Raw genomic sequence first — 20,849 nt, forward strand, 5'->3', positions numbered from 1 at the left:
AATATGCCTGTAACTTCTAAACTCGATAAATAAACACGTTTGGCTAACCTAATAATACTTACATGTACACAAGAGTTATGTGTCACTTATTAAATTTACAAAATGTATTACAAAACAATCTAATAAAGGCGAGAAGGTAGGGTAGACGTGAATCGTACAGTTAGAAGAAAAGGCAGTTTTACATAAATATTCCACATCCCCAACTAAACACACCTAACGAAAAAGAACTGCACAATGGAATAAAATTTATATATTGCTGGCGTGAAGTTTAGGAAGGAAATGCACGTTTAACCATCCAAATCCAGTAGATTGCTATTAAAGCGACCGTTAAATTAATCGAGTTCTTTAATTAAACGAGAATTGAATCTACGTGAAAATGACCATTCACAGAACAGAAATCATTACAACTAGACAAGAAAGTGCAATTTGTTACCAGCTGCCAGCAGCGGAGTTTGGCTCTTAATTACGCATAGCCAATAATTAATTACCGACAGTTACGGAATGTAACGTTTAAGTAAATTCCTAAAGTTGCAATCCATTACCGCTTTAGGTACGGGAAAACTAACTAACTAGGTATAACAAATGGGTTAAATTTTTATACAATATATCTACACCGATCATAGTCGTTGCATTGTTTGTAGACTGTTGTATTTTCAGCTTGAGTGGTTTGGGTTTCATTACAGAAAAAAGTCAGAGGTTCTGTTACACAATGAAGTGCACAGTAGGCTCCCTTTCAGCAAACACTACTTATTCTATCGCAAATTGCTCGTATGTATAATGTAATCGAAAAAGCTTGACTTAAAAAACTTCCATCTGTGATACTTACGAATGCTATGTGTTATGCTGTCGTATTTACCACGTAATTGAAGAAGCTTTGTGTGTGGAAAACCACCTGGTGAATGTCGAGGTATTCGTCTTAATCTCGAACAAATCCTCGAATAGTTGCAGTGTCATTCAACATAACAAACTTTGTGATGCGGAACACATCGCACAATCATGAATGAAAAATTAGGTTTCCACTAATATTTTATCCTCATTTTATCATGATAATGAAGTGAACAACTGAAAAGGTACATTCTTTCTAGATTTCTCTACGAGAACGTGCACATAATGCAACCATTTTAAAATGAACATTTACCAAAATATCAGTTGTAGTATTGATCGACGAATGGGAGGACTGACTGACACACGCTATTGAGTTTATATATAAATAATAAATATACTGGAAGTGAGAAGCAAATTTTAAAATACCAATACATAGAACAAATATACGAATTTAACAAAACATCGCCCGTTTTAAAATTTACCTGGAAGCTTTGATCTTGTGTCAAATGAAAGTCGCGATTGGAAATTATACAGACATTTGAATGCAACTGCAACTTTCCTAATTGTTTGGATAGCAGTGCCGTAGCCAGCTTTTTTTTTGTGTCCTCTGCCACACCAGCCAAATTAATTAAATAAATAAATAAACTAACGATGTAAATATTGTTGTGCTTGTGTTTGGACGATGTCTATTTTCTGTTTATGCCCACATTGAAATTTGTTTACTATGATTGATTAATTGTAAAGACATTACATGTTATAAGATAAACAATATCTTGAAATTATTTGCGTAATATTTAGAAAGTTTATCTCACGTTTTTCTCTGGTCGTAGATAACAGTTGCGCTTATTGTTAAAAGTTAATTAATTTTGTAAGCAGATGTTGTCATAGATATGCGCTTTGAATAACGGATATTGAGTTGAACCGTGTTGTCTTCTGTAGCTTTAAATGTTGCCCTTGGTCCCTTATTCATTGTTTGATTCTTGGGTATCTTGGGCCGTTTATCGACAAGATTTATGTCTCCTACCCTCTGTTTTTTCCACTCGATCTCAAACTAAGATTGAACAACTGTTTAAATTCATTCATTTAGGATTATTGTTTCCATTAATTTGTAAGATAAGCTTAATTATTGATTTTCAGGAATCATTTATTTCAATTAGGAGTAGGTTGTTTTTGTTCGTTGTAGAGAGGTTGTAAGGATTTTTTATGTCTTTGTTTCAGCGTAATGAATGTAGCTCAGTTTTAATGAGTTTTTGGAATTTGCGCGTCGCTGTTGGAAGTCCTACAGAGGGAGTAAAAAAGTTTTACATTGCAAAGAGATACCTATATGGCAGTTACATAACTTTCCAAAACAAACAATAAATTTTTTATAGTGTGAATTTAGCCCAAATAGTTCGCTGCTGATGACAGCTTTACTAGAAGCTTTCGTTTCCAAATCGGATATTTAACCCCGGTGTTGGAATTCCCATTTTTCAGTTTCAAACGGCGATGTCCTGTGAATAGCACTCACACGCGTGGCTAAAGGATATTTTTCATACATAATCTAGGCACTTACAACATGTTCAAAGTTGAGTTGAGAATGTGAATAAAATTTGTACAACGTAATCAAATGATTTTCCTTTGCTATTTTGGCCGCTACGGACCTGTATCTATACATGTAAATACTTAACAGATGATTTGTGGACCAACTTTTTGTTCCCATGTGGTTGAATTTGAATTTAAACAAATATGCACTCCACTATTATCACTTAAAATGAGATATTGTTGCTGTAACTACCATCGTTGGTATTATTTGATATACTTTATTCGCGTTTACAGTAAATATACTAGCATGCCATTCACAAAAAATGAAAAACAAAGAATCGGACACCCTGTGGAATTTGTCATCTTATCCCATCAGATATGTTTTTTAATACAGTAGAATTTCTTTACTAGAGTATCGTTTGTGGTATATAGATATGCATATCTACTAATTCTTGCCATAAAGTTGAAATCCAGTATGGAAAATAAAAATCAACCAAAACTTTGTAAGCCCATTGAAAAGTAGAAATGTCATTCTTCAATGTCCACCATACAAATAGAAATATTGACCATTTTCACATGAGGTACAAGAAAGATATGAATAATGGATGTTATCTGAGATGATTCCTACTGCTCATTTTTGAGCACACAAAAAAGGTCAAAGGTCAGCTTATTATTTCGTTAGGCGTAAAAAGTTTGTTACACCCAAATAGGATTGCAAATTTATGTAATCTGAGATGAACTGGAGGGAAACTTTACATAATTTCATTTCGACTATAAATATGAAAGATGCAGAAGTTAAGATATTAAAAATTATCGTAATCTTTACTGAACTCATAAATATTATCACAGTTTAATTTATTCTGAAGGTATAATCAAGAACCTTTAACCGTACTTTTTAATTCTCTTCTGGAAATTGTTATACTTTAATAGCATTTTAGATTAGACTATCAATCATGAGCGGGATATTAATCTATTACACGAATGTGACGCAGTTTCCCTGTTACTTTTTATTACAATCTGGAAGAAATTATTGTATAGTTCACTAATGCACAACTCATTTCGGTTCTTTTAGAAAAATTTGGAAGTCCATTGTGTTTCTTGAACAAAAGCGGATATTGTACTTAATGCTTAAAAGTAGACAACTTTTGTGTAAAGTGCAAATGGATCACGAGAATAAACAGCTTTCGGCTTTGCACTGTGAAGCACTTTTACTTCATCTAATTATTTCAATACGATTTGTTGACATGAGAAGGAAAATGAAATATACAGAAATTACCATAAGAACTATAGTTTCTCGTTCCTGGCACAAGCTAAACGTCTCGTGATATATTTAGAGACGGCACGCATCAGTTAACCTACAACCCATAATTTTTTGTCAGAATATCAGTTAAAAACCAAATTCAAAACTCCTTAACCCTTAGTTTGAAAACTGTTATACAAGAAAAACCGTTCAGGTATTATCTGTTGTGTTTGCATATTAATTATAAAATAATACAGGATTAGATAAAGCGTATTGCGTTTGCTCAACGATGCATAAAACTAAATTTTGTAACTTTCTCTAAGAAGAAAATTGGCAAATCAGCTTACGCGTACAAAGTAGGGAGGAGGTTTACAAGCTTCAATTTATTGAAGCATTATTACGCTGTATACAATTTTAATACAACTTTCACAAGCGGATCCATCGCGAGTAATCTTTTGGAGGGATGGGGATTAATCGGTATCGTCAACACCAAATTTTACAGCGTAAAGAAAATTGAATTAATTTATAACTATGGAGCAATAAAAGCAAAAATTTTACGTTAGTTAAATGAGTCGTGAGTTACAACTACTTTTTTAGGAAACATCATAAAATGTATATGCGATAATGATCCCAGGCCATCAAAGCACTGTACGTTTACAAAATGTCATCATTCAGTAGCTACCTTCAAAATTGCATAGTTTCTGCATGTTAATCGCTATTCTGTCACAATAGAAGTGACATCTAAACTATATAAAGTACCTAACTAAACTTTTTGTTAAATCACAATTTGCTTCTTTGCTTGTATTACGAATATATCGTTTTAAACAAGTAACACGACAGCACTCGATAGTTTGGAACGTATTTTCTGTCAAATTATTTCTAAAAGACTCTAGATGCCTTTATTCTTCGGAGAAATGTTCCGAAAGGTACGGGACCAGTAATCACATCATTCACAACGTTGTCGTATTTGAAAGAGGGAGCGCAGGACGTTGAAATTAAATTGCATACACAAAATCTGAATCGTCTTCTATAGATATATCCAAGTACTAGTCGTATTTGAAAGAGGGAAAATAGTAGGTACATCAAACATTCAATGAATATTGTATCATCTATGCTGAAATATTAAGAATGGTTTATTGATACATAAAAGCGTACCTACATACGAGCACTATGCAAAATAGGTTGCCAGTGACTTTCTTGCACAACGAAATTGCGCCAAAGTACGAAGGAGAAACGTTAGTTGTAGTTAGGGCACTAATTTATGCTTCTTAATTCCGCTAGAAATTCCACTCCCCCTAACTAACTTACATCTCTGGTCTTTGTAAGTTAGTTTAGCACTAAATCAAGGAGCTAGTAATATTAAATTTACTTTATGAAGTTACCGTACCAGCATAGGCCATCGGACCATAAGGTAAACTTTTGCACGTCCAAAGAAACGTAAACGTCGTAGGCGTCGAAGTTTCTTGTCGTGGAAAGGAAAGCCCATTTTAACTACCACCTCGTGTCTCTTTTCACGTATAAACTTGTGAGTAGTTCATGATGCACGCCACGTTCAACGACACTTATTTGATTGGCAACATAATTAGGCGAGTTTTTTCCTTGTCAGAACCACTTCTTGCGTTTGGGACATTTTGTATGAATCAAAATATCATTCATGTAATGTCAAAAATTTAAAAAGTCTCTACAGCCCGCGAAACACGTTATAGTAGACTGCACGCGCATGTTGGTTGTGTACTGTACTTTATACTCCGAACGGTGGTTAAACAAATACTGAGGGATGCTGGAGAAACGCGATGTTAGCAAGAAGGACGCCTGTCACGGCGCGCGCCGTGCGTACCAACATTTACCGGCATATTATCCACTTCCGTGAATATTTATACGCATAACAAATTAAGACACAATTGATTTTTTTATCGGCAATTAACGCTCGTCCTAAATTTTTGCCATGAGCATATGTTCAAAATGCGCAAATATTGAAAGCCCAAAGAAATTGAATGGGAAAGCTTTATTGACATCAGGTAGGTAGGTACATACCTTTTTATGTGGGTCTCTTAATTTCATTAAACATTATGCGATCTGCACCAAGAAATAAAAAAGATAATATAAGAAAAAGGAAAGCAAACACGTCGGGAGAGAAACCATTTATTATAGTTCTTTTGGCAGTTGTTTCTATGCTTTTAGTTAGCTTAAGAGCAGCCAGATTAGGAGGTCGCAATTTATCTACTTAAATTTGGCACTCTTGTTGGCGGTTTTGTTGCTGGTGAAAATGGAATTAGGTGTTTTTAAGCGGTTTAAGTGAAATATTATTATAATCCTAGATCTCTTCGTTGCGTGGTAGATATCTAATCCAAACACGCCATACACTGAAAAGCTATATTTGTTATAAATAAAATGTAATAGATTTAATTATGTCGTAGGCATTTTTCTCAATTAAAGATATATACATATACATATTTGTGTACTTCGGGGCATCCTATCGATTGTAGGAAAATTCACACCCTCTATTTACTCGAAAATTCACCCTCAAGGAAACTCTCTTTTAGATAAATTTGACCTCGCAAGATTCGCTTTTGGCAGACTTGCCCCCGAAAACTTCGTCCCTTGGGAGGATTAGCTCCCATCGCAATACTAGTTCACTAGTAACTTCCTCCAAGGAACATTCACCTTTGGAAAGGCTCGACCTCATTTTTGGAATAGCGGCTATATACTTTATTTTAAAGCGCACTATGACAAAATTCACAGTAAACCATTTTACCACCTAGGAAATTTTTGCCACAGAAACATTACCATATCTTCATGCGCTATCGGAAAATTTCATTTGCTCATTGGAACCCTTAGAAAGAAGTACCTCATATTTGCTCATTTAATTCAATGCCCATTCCATCTTTTTTAAATCTTCTAGAAAGTACCGGTTCAAATTTTAAAAGGTTAACTAAATATATAAACGTATGCGTTCCAGTAGGTAATATTATTTTGCAAACGAATTGAGATTAAGTTGCAAAAATCTGCATATGTATGTAATGCGCATGGAATGGGACATTATTACTCATTCGCTCTGCGCCAGCGGTCACGTAAACTGTGCAATGATTAAGCTTTTCTATGCAACAATTAAATAATCCCGCGTTTTTGTATTACTTATTAACCAGCTTGCGTTGTTTTTACGAAACAGCTTTAAATTTGTTTTTTGGAGAATTTGTACCAAGAAGATATCTAGCAAAATCCAGGGAAAGCAGTATAGGAAGCCCAGTTGCCACAACCATTACGGGAAGTCTTCCAGAGAGCAGATCTGTGGAAATTAGAATTGAGACGACAACCGCTCCGCCCAGCTAAGGTAAGTCACTGACATAGTTTGGGAGAACGGAATGAACATAACACTAAATACATACAGGTAATGCAGCTCTTCTTTTTTTGACAGACGGCGGACTGAAGCTTTAAATTTGCAAAGACACACATCGTAACATGCATTAGTGGCCCTTCTTACAAGAGGAATATTGGTCTCAATGATTGTGCAGCAGATCGACGGACGGGCGGACGCACGGATAATTCGCCAATAAGGGCTTTTCGTCCAAAACTAATCCTTCTCGGAAAATACACCAAGGGTGTGCCAATTACTATTTATTATTATTATGTTACTGACGCTGTGAATTAATTTTCGTTAAAATGTGTTTAGTTAATCTTATTCTCTTATTCCATGGAGTAAAAGAAAAATCCTGATCTGGGATGCTACAGTACCAGACTTCCCATGCACCATCATATATTCACTCCTCTTCGAAAGAAGCTGGTACAATTGCAAAACAAGCTACTAAAAGAAAACTAAACAAATATAAGGAGCTCGTCACAGATAATTACTTATTCGTTCCCTTTGCTGTCGAAAGTTTAGGACCATGGTGTGATGAAGCGATATCTTTCATTGAAGTTATAGGAGCGTTAATTAAACTTAAAACCTACGCGACAGTCGTTCAACGTTATTCTTAAAACAGAAGATTAGTATCGCTATTCAAAGAGGGAATGCAAGTTGTATTATGGTAACTTTCAACAACTCTTTCAATCTAAAAGAGACTTTTTATTTACTTTGAATATTGTTGTTGAAATTATTTGTGAAATGCGTTTTAAATTAAAATAAAGCTATATTGTTAATCATATACGGCTTTTTTATATTGAAAGACGATACAATGCACAGTTTTCAGTAAAACCCGTATTATCTACAAATAATATTATTATTCAACGGATTTATGTAAAATCCATTTATTGAATAAACTTACTAAATAAATCAGTGCATGTACGTTAAATAATTAAAATTGACTCCACAACGACCACAACAACTAAAAACAATTCAAATTAAATGTAAAAAGCGTTGGTATTACTCTTTTTACAATATTAATTACAGTTCGACATTATAAACATGGGATTTTTTAATAATATTTTTGTTTTCGGAGTTGGGTTTAAAAAAATAAGGATAGCTACATGGACGGCCGATTCCGCCATAAAAGTTCAAAAGCAAAGGACCCTTTACACGAGTAAACAAACTTAATGCTATCTTCTATTCTCTAATGATGGGGAGGTATACACAAATAACATATTTTTAATTAATACATACATTAAACAAATGTAAAATAGGGATTACTCCCATAACAGTGTTAAGCTTCTGGGAAAACCTACGCACATTACCTATTTAGGGATGCGAGTTTATTGTGTATTGCCACCCTAGTGATGACTTTATCTCTAATGAAATTTAAATGCGTAGGCACGCAGAATGGTAATAAAAGACGCTACAAGTTTAGTATCAGAATTATTAATCCCTTTAGCGCAATAAACATTTACCCAAGAAAATACAAAAAACATACACAACTGATATAAAAACTTTCTTACACCTTTTCTCTGATTTATACACGCTGTCCGGATTTACGGAAAAACAAAATTTATTCCTCATAAATGATATAAAAATTCCCTATACAAGTGAAACGCATTCATATTTCATGGGTACCTACCCTGCCCTGTTTCTATGTTCTAGGGAATACAAAATTTAATGCACTACGTATTTCCATTAATCAAATAAATGTAGCTATAGTTAACGAGACACGTAAACGTGTTCAACGGTGTTGTTTAATTGAGAAGCTCGCAGGAATTGTTTTGTGTGATCAAATAAATGGGATGCATGTTATAGATGTATAGGTCGATTTCCATATAAATAAAGTGAAGCACTTTTAATATAGGAAACTAATAATGAGGAGTGTTATTTGAAGGGAAATGGAGCAGATACCGTATAATTTCCCAGGAGACAAGTTGTTAAAAAAATAACGTAGGAATTTCGTGTTTCTTCTAAATAACTGTGTCCCAGTCTCATGTAATTAATTCCATTACATTAATTTTTGAATGTATCTCAATGAGGTATTAATTAAACTGATTGCGCAACAGGGTATACTTAGATTGTTGTGAAGTGTGCTAGACTTCTAGAGGTTTTCCGTTTCCTAAAAAACAATTAAATAAGTCCACAAAATGATAATGTGAGAAGCAGTTTTTTAATCTCCTGTTGGTTGACGCCTTTAACGGTAATAAAAATGCTCACCAAATTAATGTTGCTTTATTGGGGGTGATGTACAATAGGAATTTACCACTGGAAATTGACATAAAGGCGTTTATTTGCTTCACGGAGCTTATAAAACGAACGATACAACCAAAATTAGACCCGTGTTTAATACTTGGGGCAACAATTGGCGGCCCCTTTCTGAATCATGTTGAAATAAGCTCTTTTTCAACGATTTTAATTAAGTGTTTTATTATATTATGACACATACATATACGATGGTAGATAAAAAATGATCGAGAATCGCATAAAAGGAGTACCTTCTTTCCAAAATTGTTTGAGTAATCGATCTATCTCATAAAAGCGCAGCTCTGACGATCATCAAGATTTCCTATGTGATAGGAAAAACCGCAATAAAAATAAGATCAGTTAGATAGCTTTTTTGGGGATTCATCGTCTTCATCTTCCACAAAGCTCGTTAGGTTTCGCATCGAGCACTTTCGTAATGCGCCAAAGCATTAAAACGAACGAAACTGCAGAAAAATCCAACATATTGTATGATTTTTGCAGATGAGAACAATGTGCGAATTTGAGAATGTCGTTGCAAGACCGCTCAATTTGAAGTAAAAACGTCTCGGTCGATTGTTTCGAAGTCACACTCACAATATGCCACAAAATTTGCTCTATAGCGGCAACAAAAATAAATTTCAAAAATAAAATTGTGCATTAAGAAAGATTGAGATGGTAGTGGTTAGTTGTGGCGCGAGAATTTTGTATAGTTCCAGCTCAGAAATTGGCGTTTTAGTATCAACTTAAAAATTGTGTTTATTCACCCAACACTTCCGTTTGATATCTGAGTCCATGTTTAAATGCAGCGTAAAGACCAAGGAGGATAAACGCACATTTTACCAATACCCATAGTGTCTTAATTTCCTGATAGTAACCGCATTTCTTAATTACAAGTGTGTCCAATTTTAACAGCTCATCTTTGTTTCGATTTAAATGTACTCGAGTAATTTCAATAAGCACAGAAGAAAAAGGAAAATATTTAGCTACGTAAAATATTGGTTTCTTGCCAAAAATAGACATGCAGTATTTTTATAGATACCTTCATGATTCGTTGAAATTATAGTGGTAATTATAAAAGGACAGAATGACAATTTATGAACATCTTTAAATTGAAGCAATTTTACTCCAGTTGCATTACGAGTGTTATTTTTAGGGTATTTTTCATGAAAAATACGTGTCGGAGTGCGGTAAGTCGGAACTCACAAAGAGAGAGTGGTCGTATCATTAGCAACGGAGATATGTGTATGTTGGAGAAGTGTTGTAACAGGGTACTCACCAAGAGTGAACATAAAGTGTATGTTTAGATACATCTGTCGCACTAATAAAACATAACATATAACCATTATGCTATATATGATGTTCACATGCAGGAAACTACAACATACTGGAAAAAACCTATATGTGAGAATATTTTGAATTTATTAAGTAAATTGGTTTTTTGTGTTTGTTTTTTCCTTTTAGAATTGTTTGCAATTGTGTAGTTTTCGTCTTAATTTTAACAACAGAATCAGAAATAGGTATTACTCGACGAGTGAGGACTGAAATTTCTTTATTTAGTTCTTCATCTGGTTGCCGAGCACATGATAAGGCGTCGAAATCGATGCCAACGTTCACTTCTTCAATGCGAGAAAGCGTGTTTTTTTAGAAAAGGCAAACGTGATTGGCTTGCGGTTCGTGTACACAACAAAATGTCGTCATACCATATGTCCGAATTGTTTGATCGCTAGGTATATTGCTAAAAGTGTACGATCATAAGGCGAGTATTTCTGTTCCGTGGAACTTAGTTTCTTTGAATAAAATTCCAATGGTTTCCAGGATCCATGATCGTTTTGCTGCAGTACAGCGCCTACTGCAAGGACTGATGCGTCCGTAAAAATTCCCAATGGGCCATCTTCGCTCGGATGGGCTCACAACATTGCTTCTCCAAGATTTATCTTGCTCTCTCCGAACGCCTGGATTGCTTCTGATGTTCAGATGACTAGTGTTTTGCCTTTCACTCACATTACCACACAAAAGTTAGTTAAGCGGCGCTTGTATTTCCGCAGCTTTGGGTAAGAATCTTCTGCGTTGGGCGTCTTCAACGTACGTATAGCAAGGAGTTCTTGATGCTCCTGCTAGATTTTGCAAATGACTCAAAAATTGAGAAGATTTCTTATCACCGATTTCTTTGTGTTGCAAGAGTTGTTGAAAATTACGTTCTTGAGAAACACTAATTAATCGTTCCGTTAGCTTGTCCTTTAATGTTGTGTATGGCAAATCATCAAGTTCACTTAAAACTACGTTTCGAGCTTCCTGCCGTATACTGGATCTAGCGCACCCAGCAGGTACCCGTATTTTGCACGTTCGGTTGTAATTCCCGAATTTTGAAAAATGTCTCTACCACCGAAAGCCAAGTTCTGGGTCGGCAAAATGCGTATGGCACTTCGGTCACTTGAAGGATATGTGAAGAATTTGGAGGTAGAGAGGCATATTTTTTTCAAGTTTTTCAAGGATGTTCATGGTTTTGGTTTCTCTTTTACTTTTTCTCAGCATACATGGGAGGATATATTTAATTAAACGATGTCCCTGGGTTCATACTGATTCGTAAAAATTCTTAATAGTAGGGGAGCACACGATGCTAAATTGGGATTTACTCGAGCGTCGTAGGGAACTATTGAACTTTGTAGATTAGATGGTACTTGGTAGAAATAAAAAAAGTTATATGTGTACATCCCTCCACCGGTGTGGGTCGCGTCTACACTTTTTAGCGCATTTTTGCAAAAATTTTTTTTTTGTAAAAAGTAGCTTTTAATCTCACTTTGGCTGGCTGGCTGGCTGGCTGGTCGGCTGGCTGGCTGGCTGGCAGTAAATGCGCGCCCGTAGAAAAACGCTTGTAAAAAGACAAAGAGTGTACATGTAACTATCGGGGCCGTGTAATTAAGAACGTTAGGGATGGGGCTACAAGATTTGGAGTCGACGACATCTGGACGCCATCCCCGAGCGTATTATACTAACCTGGAGATTTGTCAGTTTTTATCTATCTTCTTCTACAGTTTTTCTCCGATTGTTTTCAAATTGGTGTCGTCGGGAAGATCTTGTCAACGCGCACAACTCTTGCGTGGCGGAATTTTGTTTTTTTTCCTAGGGGCGAAATAAACCACCTTTTGCGCGGCGCGCTTCGAGGGGTAGTCGACTTTGGGCGCCCAAAAGTTTCTTACAGCGCGAATCGCGGTCTCTCTTTCTCCTGTCACTAATAGAAGGTCGAGCTATGTGAAGTACCCAAAAGTTGAATACGATTTTATGCCGGGATTTTAGCGAAATCTACCAAAATGTGAATTACGAATGAACGGGACGTCGGAACTGTGTATCGACAAAGGGAATGTGGTAACCCCTGACGAGATCTTACTGATGGTGGAGTCGAAGCTTCAAATCCGAATTGTTGCGGGTGATCAGAAGTGGGTGTCGACAAAGGGAATATGGTAACCCCCAAAGGATTTTACTGATGGTGGAGTCAAAACTTCAAACGCGAATTGCGAGTGCACGGTAAGTGAGAAAATGGTACCGACAAAGTGAACGTGGTAGCTTTCGTCAAGATCTTATTGATGGTGGAGTCAATATTGGCTAATAAAACACTGATCTGCCACACAAAAATGCGCTGAAGTCCCTTCGATCTCACACGAGGACTTTGATCATTTTTTTGCTAGTTTGTGATATTCGCACTCCCTCACGTCACGCTCAAATCGTCAGATTATTGAAATGCACAAAGCCAAAGTGAGATTAAACATTAACAGCTACATTTTACAAATAAATATGCAAAAATTCGCTAAAAAAATGGTAAGATAGTAATCGTATTCCCATTACTGGCCCTCGACACACATAACTACAATACATCTATGTTTAATAACACTTTAGCATGGCAAAAATTAATTTAATTATAATTAAAATTAATCCACAGGAATTGCTCAAAGTAATAAGATTCCTTTCACAAGTTTCCTCTACTTCTTTTTTTTTTCTAAGTTAATTCTTCAGATTTAGTATTTAATGGTAAGAGAGACTTGCCCTTTAAAATACAAAAGATTGAATTTAATTCCTAAGTTATCTGACCTGCATGGAAAAACGAAGCTTTCTAGAATGCAGTCCAACGAGGATCGATCCTGATTTTATAAGTAAAATTTTGACAACTATCCAGGGATGTGCTAAAATGAAGTGGATTATTATAAATGACGTGACGACACCCCAAGTGATTTACTTCTTGGCATTGTGTTTAAGCTTTGTGCGTTTCATATTAAAATCGTATTAAAATCAAACACAAACAGGGTGTGATTTCGCAGGTGTTAGCAGAAAGGGCACTGAGAGATATATAGATCAACGGTGGTTGATCTAGTGGCCAAGGATCCTGAGCAGAGGGGGGCAGGATGTGTATCCTAAATAATACACATACGCGCGAGGTAACCCCTTTCTCAAATAGGTATGAGCTCCACCTTGAGGACATCATCTCCAACAAGCTTTCTAATGAATTTTGTTGGAATTATGGGTTCTGTCGTCCTTAAAAAGAGAACAAAAGACTTAAGTTATGTAAAATTTAATAAAAAAGAGTCAATAGTCGTCTTCTTAAACCTAATTTAGATATCATTTTTAAGTTTGTCCTACCGAAATAATAAGTATACATAAAAGGGGACAATGGGAAAATTAAAATATTAGTAGTTAGTTATAGGACAAACTAAACAGGAAAATTTATCATAGTAGAAGAGTAAAAAAAAAGCTGGTTGACAAGGTTCGATAAAGATGTATTGTATAATGAACCACAGCTGGTGGAATTAAAGGGCTAAAGATACGGCACATAGGTAGGAAAATACAAGGAAGACAAGACAATGAAACACAACTGACTCATTTCGCACTGATAATCACAATATTTTCTTGCATTCGTAAAATTGCAACATTGTGAAGTTTATTTATCCCCTAGTTCTCCACAATCATAAGTTATGTTTAAACTGACCTAAAATTACATAATCGAAATTCAAACTTTTTCCCTTTAACACGGCACAGTTTTATTGCCTGTAAAAACCCCCATTTCGTTTTAATTTTACCGACCGTTTATTCTTATTACGTTGCAAATTGATGTCATTTTCCAGAGGGTCACTTTTTCAAATCGTAAGAGCTTGTACGAGGGTCCAGCTAATGTAACCGCGCACTGTCATCACTCACAACGTTCTCGTGTTTGGGCAGAATTTTTGTCACGTTAGCAATATTTCTTCCTTATGTAAGTACCACAAAGGGTTAGTGTTCGATAAGGATACAAAAAGGGCGGTTGGATAATGGCGAGCCAACTACAATTTGAGAAGGATCTCCTTAAATAATGCCTCTATTTGAACTTGATCTCACGCTTATTTACACCCACTGTTTTGCCGCTATTCATTTATAAAATCAGTCCGGTCCAATACTTGTATTAATCAGGTTAATACAAACAGGAAACCTTATAATTCGTTCAGGAACTTTTTCGATGGCAAACAAAGTTTTGTTCAATTAGAAGTTAGGATCTAGTTTCGTTCGGCAACAAAATTGATTATGTAACACATTCGATAGCATGTTTAAGTTTAAATGAATTTTGGAGGATTCCCAGGCATTTATGCGTGTAGGTAAATTAAAACTAAATTAGCATTAATCTGTATAAATGGGGAGTTTACAAACGACATTCTAGCCATTATTCCATAAGCATATATTGTCCAGAGCATCCGGTTACATATCCCAAATTGACCCAATAATCTGAGTTCTACAAGAGACATTTCCGCATTGACAATTAAATACGTGCAAATAATTCTATAAATTTATAGAAAGCGTATATAATTGTGCGGCTACAAGGTTCTGATTAATATAATGAACATGTTTCCGTCGGTTACCGGATAGTCGCATTAGAAATTGTTTCTCAAATCGACGTCCAAAATCTATAGCATTCAATTCACGGAATAGAACCCCCAACATGAAGGACAACATAACTAACCCAAACTTAAGCCACAAAGGATCTGGGAATAATTTCAATTAAGTCGACAGTAACCAATTTAGAAACTTAGTACATACCCGTAGCACATTTTTTTAGGTATCTATGCTTATTTTGGTTTAGGTTTCTTGGCACGTTTTACTAAAGTGGTACATGTAAGCTTACAATGAAGTTTATTTTGGCGGTTATGACTTCCTTACGAGGAATTAATTCATTAATTACTTAAGAGTCTTCTTTACCTAAGCGCAACTTTTTTGCATTTTAGTGTATAGATGATTATAGCTGCAAGAGATAAGATGAATTTCTTGCTTTGTCAACTCCTGCCTTGGTGCTTAGTTAGTTCCCACCGACACTGTGCAGCGGCGCCACTTGTTACACTCAAATTGTTGATTTACCGCCCGCCAAGATACAGACTTTATTTACAAAAATTATGATTTCATTTTTTGGGGTTATGTTTAAAAGTAACTTATCTAAAAAACTGTCGGTTTACTTTTTCCATAAATCGTCTTGATCGAGAGTTCAGTTGCTATAAACTTAAAAAAAAAATAGTCCGAACATTTTGTAGATAAAGGTCTAAATTTATAAAATAGTTCTTAAAAAAATTTGTTTTTTGAAAAACAACTAGAGTTTTTATGGCGCGCGCTCTTATGGAAATTTACATTGGGTGCAGTGGGTACAGAAGACTCTTAAGGATTTGTAAATTTCTTCCTACGAAACTGTATATTTCCTATCTTGTATAAGAGTCGGAAAAGCGCGCAATGCTAACTATACAGGGTCATTCTTGACGAGCGTCAGTTAGAAAGATATGGAAAACCTTTCAAAATTAAGCTCAACTGATAAGCCCTTTAAGGGTTTTGGCACATGTTCAATTGAACTAAAATATTTTCAAAATGACGCCACATCCGGAAATACCGGAAGTAGCCATCAACTTTGTTATTTTAAATAGGGACCCCCTATTTTTTCTACATTTTCGGATTCTACGTCGAATTTGGAGTACAACGATACCCATAGTTGACTCTTTGCTCCAAGGGCTTCGCCGATATTCAAGTTTTTGTGTCAAAAATTGAATTTGCAGGGGTAACTTTAAAAATTTATTATTCGAAAACTGTGAGAGATATTGCAAAACAGTTTTCAATGCTTTATTAAGGAAAGATCAAATTTTCTTATGGTATGCGTAACCGTCTAAAAAAGTGAGACTACGTCACTTTTTCAAAGCTCTCAACTTTTAAACTTTTAAATATCCGTAACTCCATTTTTTCAAATGGCACCCCCCATTTTGTTCTTCACCCTTGTTTTCCTTTTTCCCAGACCTTTAATTTGATGCAAAATGTCAAAAGCTGCTTCAAACGGTTTCCGAGATATTCCATGTTTTAGTTACTTGTAGCAATTGAAAATAGCATCTAGGATAGTTTAAGGGTAGTTAGATAGGCGCAATGTAAGTTGCATATATTTAGGCAGGTATATAATATTAGTTTTGGAAATTTAGTTATCTGGAAGGTCACATTCCTTGGGTGATAATTTTGGGTAAGGCAACGGATTTTTGGTAGAAAATCGAGAGAGAGTGATTGGCTTTTGGGTGGCTAGTTAGAGCTAAAATAATAAATTGTAGAATTTACTGATATATATTCAGGATCTGTCTACTAGCTCCCATATTTTGCTACTGTTTTCCGACTGAAGTAGAGTTGTTGGCGTGTTGACCGGGCTCAGTAGTTTGATTATTCAGATCAGAAGTGATCCTCCTCGAAGGTAATTTTTACTATCTCGTTTATTGGCTAAAATTAAAATTATCAGTTTCAGATACAATGCTAGGAATTTAATTACTTGTACATATTAAATAGGCTTGTTAGGACGTTAGAACTATAGTTATAAGGTAAGGTAATTAATCGAAATATCTTTGAGAGTACCACCATTAATTTATAGTTTGGTACGATTCGTGAGAGTTATCGTAATAGGCATCTTTGGCTAAGGGAATTAATGATAAAGCTATAACATCTAGGTAAGGGTTACCTCTTAATTTTGGCATGCAGTAGAAGTCGTCTTTTTTTAGCTTTTCCTCAGACACCGGTCCCGGCTTTACCTAAGGTTAAGGTCATGGGCAACGGCACTACAAACCAGCAGGTCTGATAAACCAATCCTTATCTACTATTACCATTCCTTGCGGCGAAAGTAAAGGTCGTATCACTATTTAGAAATAATTAATATGTTTAAACCCTACTTTAATTTATTTGTGGCATATGTTGGAAAAAAAACAAATGTACCTAATAATTCACCAGTTCTGTGTATGATTTAATGTAATTACAAATACTTACCTCATTTCCATTGCGTACTTGTAAAGGGGAATTCGTTGAATTTATATTGGTGGTTAACTTGGTTAAACCTCCATTGGACATACTTGTAATATACTCAGGGTGCGGGGCTAGCTAGCAATTCCAGGACCCGTATATCTAACGTCAGAACTAAGGCACTCACGCCACTGTTTATAACATGGTGGTAACGAATGAAACCTCCTAATTAATGTTCAATCAGATATCAGGGCTTCACACCATTAATACCATTTCGTTGCGTATAATTTGCCTGTCCATTAACGTCATTTATTTGAATATAAATATATTCTGTTTCTCTTGCCACAATTATCTACGAGTTTTATTCATGTTCATACATTTTACTTGGAAGAGCCTATCCTCCTTGATCAAGAGGGTTCCATGCTTTGGCTTGATCTGGCGCCCTACTATAATTTTTGAGTTTGAAAGTAGCAATTGTACATGGCAGGATTTCGATCCTTCACGACTCTATAGTTTAGAGTTAGCCGGCTGCTGCACTAAATCCAAGTTTAGTGGTGATTGTTGAATTAGTATTGAGGGGCTGTGCTGCATACTTCTTGTGGAAAGTTGATAAAAAAATTAAATCGCTTGATGTTATTCTTTTGTTTTTATTATGATAATGTTTAAACGTCAAATTTTCGCTGCTTGAACTTATACTTATCGTCAATAATGGTTTGTTTGGGTTACACTAATGAAGATTTTTTGAATTTAGTATTAATACACGGTGAATGTAATCGAATAGCTTCCAGGAAAAGCAGCGAAAATTTGACGTTTAAACATTATCATAATAAAAACAAAAGAATAACATCAAGCGATTTAATTTTTTTATCAACTTTCCACAAGAAGTAACTAAAACATGGAATATCTCGGAAACCGTTTGAAGCAGCTTTTGAAATTTTGCATCAAATTAAAGGTCTGGGAAAAAGGAAAACAAGGGTGAAGAACAAAATGGGGGGTGCCATTTGAAAAAATGGAGTTACGGATGTTTAAAAGTTTAAAAGTTGAGAGCTTTGAAAAGTGACGTAGTCTCACTTTTTTAGACGGTTACGCATACCATAAGAAAATTTGATCTTTCCTTAATAAAGCATTGAAAACTGTTTTGCAATATCTCTCACCGTTTTCGAATCATACATTTTTAAAGTTACCCCTGCAAATTCAATTTTTGACACAAAAACTTGAATATCGGCGAAGCCCTTGAAGCAAAGAGCCAACTATGGGGTATCGTTGTACTCCAAATTCGACGTAGAATCCGAAAATGTAGAAAAAATAGGGTGTCCCTATTTAAAATAACAAAGTTGATGGCTACTTCCGGTATTTCCGGAAGTGGCACCATTTTGAAAATATTTTAGTTCAATTCATCATGTGCCAAAACCCTTAAAGAACTTATCAGTTTATCTTCATTTTCAAAGGGTTTCCATATCTTTCTAACTGACGCTCGTCAAGAATGACCCTGTATAGATCAAGCGCTGGCCGCTGGGCACACTGCGCCGCCGGCCTCGTGCAGTTTGCGATCTTTGAAATTCTATAGCGTCAATATTTTCCAACCGATTTTTGTAATTTTTTTAAAATAAATTTTCCTGGTCCTTTAGCAACATATTGGCAGTTTTAAACTTTGATTAAACGTATTTTTTCATATAGCTCCCCGCATGGTGAAGATTTCAATGCACTAATTTTATAATTTACACTTTGCAACAATTTTAGCAACAATCTCTTCATTCGATTTGACTGGACGTGGCATAGATTCATTCGCTTAGTTCTTGAGAGTAATTTACAAAAAGAATCATACATTTATGTTTTACAGAACCGGAGAAATAGCGAGTTTTCTATGAAAAAACATGATTTCACTTTTGCAATTTTTGTTTCGTTTTTCGCTAATAAAAAGTTCTGACCTACTCAAAACAGTTGTAATTTTAGTATGTGGTAGCTATCAATGAGTACTATCGATCAGAGCTGGGCAGTATTCGATTTTGTAAATACTTTTTAGTATTCAAATCCTTTAAGGTATTCAAATACTTTGTAATTAAATACTTTTATGGAAGCAGTATTTGTATTTGTAACTCAAATACTTTCACAAATATTTAGTATTCGAATACTTCGCAAAGTATTTGGATACTTCGTAAAGTATTCGAATACTTCGCAAGATATTTGAATACTTTGAGAAGTATTCGAATACTTCGCATAGTATTTGGATACTTAATCTTCCTTTTTTTCAAAAATCGACTACTCCAAAATTTCTCGGGCAAACACGTTTGATGGGAAGAATCCAAAACAATTCGTACTTTTTCGATTAGACTTCTCAATCAAAAGTTATAGACTAGAAACCAATTTCGACAGAAAATTCAAAGGGCTGTAACTTTTGAACTAGTAGCCCAATCTTCGAACTGTTTGAAATTATGGATTCTACAGGCCACATTCTATAAGAAAATTTTTTTCCGGGTCGATCTGAGACAATTTTTTTTTCGGGGCTAAAAAAAAGGCAGTGTATAACCTTCCTTTTTTACCAAAAATCGACTACACCAAAATTTCTCGGGAAAACACTTTTTCTTATTAATTTTGGAGCGTAGAATCCAGAACAATTCGTACTTTTTCGATTAGACTTCTCATTCAAAATTTATAGACTAGAAACCAATTTCGAAAGCAAGTTCAAAGGGCTGTAACTTTTGAAGTAGTAGCCCAATCTTGGAACTATTTGAAATTATGGATTCTACAGGCCACATTCTATAAGAAAATCTTTTTTCCGGGTCGATCTGAGACAATTTTTTTTTCGGGCCTCAAGAAAAGGCAGTGTATAAACCTTCCTTTTTTACCAAAAATCGACTACACCAAAATTTCTCAGGGAAAACACTTTTTCTTATGACTTTTGGTGGGTAGAATCCAAAACAATTCGTACTTTTTCGATTAGACTTCTCAATCGAAAGTTATGGACTAGAAACCAATTTCTAAAGAAAATTCAAAGGGCTGTAACTTTTGATCTACTTGCTCAATCTTGGAACTGTTTGAAATTATGGATTCTACAGGCCAAATTCTATAAGAAAATGTTTTTTCCCGGTCGATCTCAGACAATTTTTTTCCGGCCTCAAAAAAACGCGGTACTTTTAAGTTATTCAAATATTTGAGAACAATTTAGAAATGTTTAGGGAAAGTTTCCATTGTCACAAAATGAAATAAAAAATCCGATACAACTGAATACCGAACGATCCTGGAGTGAAACTTTTTGACTCGATAGTCTACGTAACTTAAAAACCATATCCTTAAGACCATGTGTACCAATTTTCAAAGCGATCGCACGTTTCTAAACTATCATGCACACGGACAAACGGATGGTCACAAATGGATCTGTTCCAAAAGGGAATTTTTCTAGCAAAATGAACGATT

General features: G+C 35.2%; 1 protein-coding gene and 1 long non-coding RNA gene across 8 annotated transcripts in view; one reads left to right on the plus strand and one right to left on the minus strand.

The window, feature by feature from the left end:
* The window catches only part of LOC116166746 (disks large 1 tumor suppressor protein), a 287,044-nt gene that overhangs the window by 130,256 nt on the left and 135,939 nt on the right, over positions 1-20,849 (minus strand). The window contains exon 1 of one of the 7 annotated variants that reach the window (XM_031481844.1): positions 4,974-5,195. The exons of the other annotated variants lie outside the window; for them this stretch is intronic. Coding sequence (XP_031337704.1) covers positions 4,974-5,072 — 99 coding nt within the window. The 5' untranslated portion in view covers positions 5,073-5,195. Of the gene's footprint in view, positions 1-4,973; positions 5,196-20,849 lie in introns of those variants that run through there. 7 annotated transcript variants of the gene reach the window in all.
* Positions 16,759-17,341, plus strand: LOC116166753. Its single transcript, XR_004144397.1, has 4 exons — positions 16,759-16,899; positions 16,945-17,023; positions 17,074-17,149; positions 17,201-17,341. It is a non-coding gene; the product is annotated as an uncharacterized LOC116166753 (long non-coding RNA).

The sequence above is a fragment of the Photinus pyralis genome, unplaced genomic scaffold (assembly GCF_008802855.1).
Source record: "Photinus pyralis isolate 1611_PpyrPB1 unplaced genomic scaffold, Ppyr1.3 Ppyr1.4_LG3b, whole genome shotgun sequence".
NCBI lineage: Eukaryota > Metazoa > Arthropoda > Insecta > Coleoptera > Lampyridae > Photinus > Photinus pyralis.